At 39.0% G+C, this 9,405-nt stretch overlaps 1 protein-coding gene across 3 annotated transcripts; it reads right to left on the minus strand.

The window, feature by feature from the left end:
• Positions 1-662: 662 nt before the first annotated feature.
• Positions 663-7,127, minus strand: LOC119661132 (tRNA-splicing endonuclease subunit Sen15-like). Of its 3 annotated transcripts, none has more exons than XM_038070333.1 (5): positions 7,099-7,127; positions 6,910-7,031; positions 6,773-6,854; positions 943-1,129; positions 663-883 (listed from the first exon to the last, which is right to left on the minus strand). In XM_038070333.1, exons 2-5 carry the CDS (start codon positions 6,925-6,927, stop codon positions 778-780), a joined length of 393 nt encoding a protein of 130 aa, XP_037926261.1. In that variant the 5' UTR covers positions 6,928-7,031; positions 7,099-7,127; the 3' UTR covers positions 663-777. The 3 variants fall into 3 exon arrangements, with proteins under 3 accessions (XP_037926261.1, XP_037926260.1, XP_037926259.1); XM_038070332.1 differs by having other exon boundaries at positions 6,910-7,048; positions 7,099-7,115; XM_038070331.1 differs by lacking the exon at positions 7,099-7,127 and having other exon boundaries at positions 6,910-7,088.
• Between the last annotated feature and the right edge of the window lie 2,278 nt (positions 7,128-9,405).

The raw sequence follows: 9,405 nt of genomic DNA on the forward strand, positions 1-9,405 counted from the left end.
CATATGCCTCGACTATTCCGGTTCCGATGGTACCACATAATTTTCGATAAGCTGCGTGGCAAGAGCTACTTCAGATAAGTCCCATTGCCGACTCGAGTACGTGGGGACGAAATAGCCAAACATTTGTTCTTCTAATTTTCGAGCTGAATTTTGATAATGCTGTGTACAAGCACTGATCGAATCAAACAAGGACCATTACATCTATTTGGTAAGGTCGTCCTGGGCGGGGATGGTGCTTTAATTTTTGGCATTGTTTTATCGTAAACCGTCTGTGCATTGGTGGAAATAAGCACAGTGTACTTGCACATAAACATTTCCATTTTAACAAAACACTATGATAAGCTGCTAATGTGCCCGCCGCCCAATTGCTATTGAATTCCTAACAAGAATAGGGGCAACCCAGTCGACCTTGACTATCTTTACTTTGTATTTGGCCGATTTTGGGGAGTATTTTCTCGTGCTTCTGGGGCAGCTGAGCAATTTGCAGTCTAAATCGAAAACTATGGACCTGCATGTTTCCCCAGGAAGAGGTCCATGCTTTTTAAATACATTCGATTCCCCAGGAAAATATGAATAAACTATACTAGCAGCTGTAAATATTGTACCACTTATTTCATTTGTCCCTTTCATAAATGTTATATTTACTATTCAGAAAAAATATATATTTTTAATATCAATTTATTGTAATGTTCTCTCACAATTAAAAACATGTATGTTACATATCCCATTAAACACAGCAACTTAACGTCGAAATCCAAATCAGGATGTACGCGTACTTTAACCCAAATCGTCTTTTGAATTTCCTTTCCACATCGGCTGAAAACCTTTTGTCAACCGATAGTAGACAATGGTGGAGCTGGCATCGCAAATACATAATATAATACTGTGAAGTGATATTACATTGAAAACACGAAAGTTGACCGACTGAATGCATCACCTTACCTTTTAGCGTCATCATTACATAATTTATTCTGAATTTCGTCCAATTGAAGGAAGTCCAAGTCTCCATAGCTCGAAGTAGGTAAATAGATATCATTTCTTTGAGCGTCATCAACAATTTCAGTTCCAATAAAATAAATTTCCTTCAAATCTGCATCGTAAATCGGATTTACTTTCACCAATTTTACAACTGTTGAATTTCAAATAAATTAAAGTTAGCCAATAGAAAATTGGGAATTGATTATTATGAAAAAGTTATTTTAACTTCAGATCACATGCACTTAAGAGTTGATTGCATAGTCTGACCAGTTAATCATACATACCTATGTTTATATTAATATATATGTTTTCTAGCCGAATAATGAGCAATGAAATTCAAAAACAATACTTCATATTGCAACATGACCTTCCCATTTACCAAAAGGGCTTATTGAACAGTACTTTTGGCAAATGTATGAATAGATTCTAAATTAGTAATAGTAGCGATTTTCGATGAGGTTCCTGTTGTATCCATTTTTCTTGGCTGTTTCCAGGATGCAGTTCATTTCTTTATATTCTCTCTCCTCATTGAGCGGTGTTGTGACCATCCTGTGAATCATAAAGTTGTTACAACAGGAACCTTATCGAAAATCGGATCAAAAAGATCCAACGGCCTCAAGACAGCAACTTACAACACTCTTCCAGGAGGTGAACACAGAACATAGATATGAACATCAAAAGGCAGCTATATAAACATGGATTCCGGGTCACCTCGACCAGCGAACGATACCTACTTAGGACCCGATTACAATCAGTCCGGACATAAAAGAGTGTCCGAAAAAAAGGGGCATTTATAAAATTTCCTGCTCAGACTGCGACAAGATTTACGTAGGGCAAACAAAACGACTAGTCCACATCAGGGTATTAAAGCACTTAAAGGAGACAGAATCCGCTAAAATTAAGAATAACCCACACATAAGGTCCACTTTTGCCAGACATATAATAGAGCAAGGACACCATTTGTCGTTGGAGAATGCCAACATCTTGAAGGAAGTGAACGACGTTAGGAGACTAGATTCCTACGAGTCTCCACATCTCGAAATTTCCCCCGAAAAAAGGCTAAACACGGACATGGGCAACAATTTTTCCACCTTGGCGGAACTTTTAGGAATAATATATAATTACAGTAACGGCTATAAAAACCCAAATGGTGAAGGACATTTTTCAGAAGATAAAACACTGAAGAAGGGAACAGCTGGTCCCCCAAATACGTATTTGTATAAATTAGATACTTTTAGCCAATAAAAAGGAAAAATATCTTCCAAGGCAATCTTTCATTTTAAGACTTCGTCTAACAAGTTACGTCCCAATTCAAAACAAAAATAAATTGCTGATGTTAGGGAAAGAGATAAATAAAATATAGTTTGAGTCCACTATGTTAAATCCTAACTGATTTCTTTTGGTGATAGGTCACGCGACAGGCCAACCAAAGCAACATATTACATGTCGTTGAAAATCAAAAAATGATCGCGTTGAGTAAAAAACCTCGGAAAAATGCCCATGGAGCAAATTTTTTTGGAGCACGCAATGAGAGTGGCGAATGTAGGTTTTGCGGTCACTTACCTCTGTGTACTTATCAATACATGGTTTATCAAATGATTGTTTTATCTTCTTACATTTTATAGTGTGAGTGGGAGGAGTAAAATGCAAATTGGCTATATACTCATAAGACGTAGAAATTTTATGACTGTCACTGATTGCAAAGCCGTTTACTTTGGGACCATTGCACCTTAACATCTCTGACTGCTGTATTGAGAACCAATTCATCGATAAAACAACATGATCGAATGCTTGGATTTGGACTGACAATGTTCAAATGAAGATCCGTGAAAAGAAACGCCTCTACCACAAATTTCTCGTCGGTAAAACACTGGCCAATTGGCAAATTTGCAAGAATACCAACCATGAAGATTTTCGTATTCGGGACATGGTTGAAAGTGGTCCCATTCAGTTCGTACTCCATAAATTAGAAATTGACGATCGTTTGGTATAGATTACTTGAATACTGTCTCCTTTGCTATTCGCTATAAATTTTCGGTGGAGTTAAGATGATGATGAGCTACCTGATCAATCTGTTAAAACAATTGGAAAGCATTGCATTCGCTTTGCTGGCCTTCGCGGCAAGGTTAAGGCTACATAAAAGTGAAAGATATTCCAATTAGCCATTGGTATCGAATCTTGGGACACTCCATAGATCGGAAATTCAATGAAAGCTTCTGTGGACGAACACTCATTATTCCTATGATATTCTGTGGCCACGGGAGACATCTGCCTAAGGATATGCCGAACAAATATTTATCACGATTAACAAATAGTTGACGTATATCTATGCCAGCCCTTTTTATACTCTTTCATCTCTGAATTCAATTAAACTTAAGGTACAATACATGCGTGAAAAAAAAGATAATCATGTTTGACATTTTACATAGTACAGAGGAATTCCGATAATTCGTACATCGATAATTTGTATTTGCGGTTAATTCGTACAAATTTGCCGGTCTCCAGAGTCAATTTTCGTTATTTTGCATTCCTGATAATTGGTAATCCCGCTACTTCGTACCAAATCGTCATTGCTTTGACCATACGAGTTATCGGGATTCTACTGTATCATAATTTTTACATTTAAGTGAGGAAAAATTGTAATAAAGCTTTTTAATATTCTTGTTCTTTATTGCTCTTTTCGAAAAATAAGGCAAGCACATCGTTAGAATCACTTATAATATCCTCAGTTTCATTCGGATTTACAAAATCATCTGAGTGTAATTACACGGTATTTCTAGCGATCACACGCATTTTTCTCAGAGACGGTTAAAGCGATTGATACCAAATTTGGTAGAAAGGTGTGAACTGTGAACGCTCACGCATATAGTGAGTTGCATCCGTTTACGTCGAATTTAAGGGGGTGTAAATTTTTTTTTCATCAAATATAGTCATGTGAGGTATCAAATTAAAGGTCTCGGTCAGTACTTTTCGAAGCCGGTCTTAGTTTTGACATTTGTTGAAAAGGTGGGGAGTGCGGGGGGTTGAAAGTGGTCATTTTTTTAACGAACCCATTCTCAGAAACTAGCAAACCGGAAAATCTGAAAAAAATCAGGGGTCTGCCACTACATGGTGCCTAGGCTTCGAAATACCCTCCATACCGATGCCTGGTAAAATAAAGTTAATAATAGTACATTACTAGATTTTTTAGTAATTGACAGGAAAACCCCCCTTAAGTTCATTCTAGAATCACAAAATTTTGCAATAACGTAGGTTAAATCATAGCTCATGATCCTACTTTGTGAATATCGAACTATTACTAACAATGTTATTATAGGTCAAAGCTGTCTCTTCAGTGCAAATTCAAGACTGTGAATGTCAATATCACTTGAAAGTGGATATATGCATATATTACGTGCTACATACTAATGGGATAAATGCACACTCAAATCTCTATATAAAAGAAATACACCAAACCTTTCATACCTGAAGCGTCTAGCTTCCGGTTTCCCGATTTGTTTATATCTGTTGTAGGTTAAATTCTTTGTATTTGCTAATAATATTAAACTGAGTGTGGGTTAAGAGTGTGAAGCGTATGAGGTTAAATATTATCAATACAGGGCTTTCCATCAATTGATTTATTTTTGGCAATGTGATCAGGAGCTGTCATGCACTCGGGTTATTTGAATCGCTGCAGCAATGTAGGCTACAGCATAGAGCATGATCCTGCCAAATTTGGTGAAAATCAAACTATTACTAACAAAGTTATACTAGGTCAAAACTGTCGCTTCTCTGCAAATTCAAGACTATGAATGTAAATATTACTTGAAAGTGGAAATTTTCACATAATATATGCATATTTTACGTGTTACATGCTAATCTCTTTATAAAGGAAATACACAAAACCTTTCATACCTGAAGCGCTGAGCTTCCGGTTTCCTGACTTGTTTTTTACTCGCTAGTGTTAGTTATTAAGCTTGCAAATGCTAATATTTCGGGAACCACTTATTCCCTTCATCAATGCTAACAAGTCTTGTGATGGTGTGACTTTGGAGAGTACTCTTCTCCCTCTTGCTACACTTAGGGCAATGTGCTTTTGTACTCTAGAAAGGCAAGTAGCAGCAGCCTCGAATCTGGTATCGGTTTATTTCTGACGGCTACCGTAAGGGATGCTCTGGAACATTTCGAACCTTTGACCGACAGAGAGCAGGCTGGTTTCGGCTCCGGATTCTTCTGCTTTGACCACCATCAAAAGCCTACGGGTAATTTTGGTATTATGCGTGGAGCTTAGATCTTTCCTTCACCCGCTCGTCATCGATTTCGAGAAAGTTTTCTATAATGTGATCAGGGAGTGCATCTTGATTGTTCTATGCAGGAAGGATATTTCGGAAAAAACTAATAACCATTATCAGAGCCACATATGATGGCGCTAAATGCCACGTGCTGCACTGAGGTAAAATATCAGAGGACTTTGGGGTCCAAAGCAGAGTCTGCCAGGATTGCATCCTGTGGCTGATATTATGATACTTCTTCTTGTTATCGATTACGTTCTCCATGCCTGCTTGTCCGGAGGTCGTGGAGGAGTTCAATGAACGGGGACATCTTTCTTCCAACACTTCGACTACGGTCATAACATCTGTTTGCTCTGTCACCGGGTCATGGAATTTGGCCAAATAGCTGTGGATTTGGAAAGAGAGGCTGGTAGAATTGGACTGAAGATAAACACAAATAAAACCAAGGTTTTCAGTCTGACGGGTCATCGCACTCTTCCTATCTGCATCAATGGCCAAGAGCTTCGAAAATGTTGATTACTTTGTATCTCTAGGAAGTGTGATTTCCGTTGAGGGTGACACCGAATTGGATTGGAAAACTAAAATGTCTCCATGGAACCCGCTATTCATATAAGTTCACTTTGTGTGGTTATGATTATATGCACCTCTTAAATAGCAATAAATTTACGTAAAGTGCGAAATATTACCTTTTATAACTTTGTTAATGATAGTTGGATACAGATCAAAGTTTCCAGAATTGTCGCCTATACTGCTACCAAATTTTGTACTAAACTTAAGGGGAGTTTTCGAGTAAATTTATAAAATATGGTGATATATTATCATTAAGTTTATATGTGCAGATATCGAAACGCGATGTAATTTTAGGCCTAGATTTGCAGATTTTTCGGTTGGATAGGTTTTGAGAATGAGACATTTTGAGTCTTCACTCCCCTGTGTTTCAGCCAATATAAAAGAAGATCAGTTCGGAAAAGTATTAACCGAGCCCTTTCATTTGATATCTCACATGACTATATTTGGTGAAAAAAAATGTACACTCCCATACATACTGATATGGAGGCCCCTTTAATTTCAACGCAGTGATGCCGCTCGCTGCACATAAAAAAAGTGAGCACCTCGTTGGTGGGCGCTGTTCCTTTTATAGCTCAACTTTTAAAGGACTTACCACGTTATTAATGACCTATCATAAACCGAATACACAGATTCACTTATTTAAACGTGCAAAGCAAATTATATCCCTCAGCTCAATAAAATGAGGCTTTCTTAAATTTAACTAGTTCGACTAAAAACGGGTACCCTCTTTTTTGTGCGGCGTGTATATATACGAGTCTGTACATATGTGTAGCGTGCCCCATGCATCAAAATTCTGAATTTGCATTATTTTGACAAGTTAGTAAAGTTATATCAATTTCGGATACTGTAGAACAGAAGAGGTGGTATTATTCAATAATATGAATAACTAAAAACTGTGAAGAAGCATCTAATATTTAGCATTCCTTCCTTTATTTACGATAAATTAAACTTGCCGTCTATCAAATCGACATATACTCGAGCAGCTATTCCTCGTTTCACTTCATCCTTGCACCCTAGGATTTGAAAGTCCCGCACCTAAATACAGCAAATGTTCAAACCATTGAATTCATATATTCAGCAAAATGCTCACCAGCTCTAGTGTTGACATGCTGTTTTTGCTGGCCTCCGTTTTCTAGTTTTTTTTACGTCACCAATGAATAATCGACAGTAGAACTCGTTGTGTTCAATAACATCGATTCACAGTTTATATATCTAAAAGAGTTGTTTTCCTACTTTTATTTATAACACAGCAGATTGCGATGTAGACAGCTACACTCACCATTTGTCACCTGAAATGAAACGTCAAACGACTGGAATTCAGCGAACATCTTGGAATGTGTAGCGCGTAAATTTATTGATTACGCTCTGTGTTGGAAAGTGAGAAACGGACGTTTTTGCATGTAACAAATATTGGTGAGTATTAGCAGCGTTTTTAATGAAGGTATTGCTTGGATTTCCAATGTAATCTTAGAATACAGGATTCTCACCCACAAGCGGCGGGACTAATGCAAGTGACATTAATAATTAGCACTTGCAACGCAAATAGTGCCTTCGGCAGTTCTCAAAACGAATTCATTCAAATAAATTACATTCAATTATAACAGCCATAAACGGAAAGCGCACGGAATTGCAACAAACCTTGCGACGTGGAGCGAACTTTGCCGAATTGAAATCTTCATTGTTCGTTGAAACTGCGTGTCAATCGGAGCTTATCTCGAGCGCACTACGCACACATCTGAATTGTGTTTCTCGCTTTACTGTTGCGTTTATTCCACTTCAATTTGCTTCCAACCTCAACATATCTTCCACGAAGTTATCATCATCAACGGCACAACAACCGGTATCCATTCTAGGCCTGCCTTAATAAGCAACTCCAGACATCCCGGTTTTGCGCCGAGGTCCACCAACTCGATATCTCTAAAAGCTGCCTGGGGTCATGGCCTATGTTATCGTTCCATTTCAGGCGTCTGCTTTTTCTATCATAGATGTTGCTCTTATAGACTTTTCGGGCTGGATCATCCTCATATATAGGGATGAGGTGACCCGCCTACCACAAACTATTGAACCGGATTTTATCCACAACCAGACGGTCGTGGTACCGCTCATAGATTTCGTCGTTATGTAGGCTACGGGATTGTCCATCCTCATGTAAGGGGTCAAAAATTCTTCGGAGCTAAGTTAAGCTTGCTAAGAACCCATGTCTCCGAGGAATACATAAGGACTGGCAAAATCATAGTCTTGTACAGTAAGAGCTTGGACCCTATGGTGAGATGTTTCGAGCGAGAGAGTTTTTGTAAGCTGAAATTGACTGTGTTGGCTGCCAACAGACTCTGTTATCGGTTGTGATTTTCGACCCTAGATAGCAGAAATTATCAACGGTCTCAAAGTTATAGTCTCCTATCTGAATATTCGACCAGTCCGGTTTGATTTTGGTTGCTTGGTGTTTGGTGCTGACATTGCCACCATGTCTTACCTTCATTAATATGCAGCCAAGATCTCGCGCCTTCAGCGCAGTTTGTACGTCTCGGGTCGTTCTTCCAATGATGTCGATATCGTCAGTATAGGCCAGTAGTTGAGTGGACTTAAAGAGGATCGTACCCCTCGCATTTACCTCAGCATCACGGTTCTCTTTTTCCAGGGCCAGGTTAAAGACGACGCATGATAGGACATCCCCTTGATGTCGAATGATCTTAAGAGTGATCCTGCTGCCTTATCTGGCCTCGCACATTGGCCAGGGTCAGCCCAGTCAGTCTTATCAATTTTGTCGTTTGCCGCACAGAAAAAATCTAATCTGTTGCTGATTTGCCTGGAGTGAGGCCTTGTTTCGGGCGTATGGGACTATCTGACCTAGCAGGAAAGCGGGAAATATCTTACAGATGGTACCCAGCAACGTAATACCTCAATAATTGCTGCATTGCGTGATATCTTCTTGTTTATGTATGGGACAGATGTCCCATTGCCAGTCATCAGGCATTGATTTGCTGTCCCATAAATTGAGCATCAGTTGATGAAATACTTGGTGTAGTTGGTCGCCTCCATAATTAACCAATTCATCTGTAATTCCATCGGTCCTTGGCGACTTTTGGTTTTTAAGCTGGGGGATTGCACGGACTGTTTCTTCTATGCTTGGTGGTGGTAGTATTTGTCCATCGTTTTTTGTTGTCGTGACCTCCAACTCACCGATACTTTGGTTGTTGAGCAGTTCATCAAAATGCTCAATCCATCGCTTCAATATGCCCATTTTGTAGAAAATCGGATTTGCCTCTTTATCCTGTTGACTTGTTAGTAAAATTTGCGCGCCTGGCGCAGTTGTTCCCTGTACTTTTCGAGTTCACAGACCTGTTGGTTCTCCCGCGCTTCTTTTTTCCTTCTATGAAGTCGCTTCTCCGCTCAACGAAGTTCATAATAAGCCTCTCCGCGTGCCCGCGTTCTTTGAGAATCTAACATTTCGTATTTGTATGATATTTTGATGTAAGCTATGGGAACCAGCGTATCGCCCGAATACGGGCTCCGTCCTGAATGTTCAAATCTCCAAGTATGATTTTGATGTCATATCCTTCTCCGACTATGCAGTCTCCTCTGTAGG

The sequence above is a fragment of the Hermetia illucens genome, chromosome 1, assembly GCF_905115235.1.
Source record: "Hermetia illucens chromosome 1, iHerIll2.2.curated.20191125, whole genome shotgun sequence".
Taxonomy (NCBI): domain Eukaryota; kingdom Metazoa; phylum Arthropoda; class Insecta; order Diptera; family Stratiomyidae; genus Hermetia; species Hermetia illucens.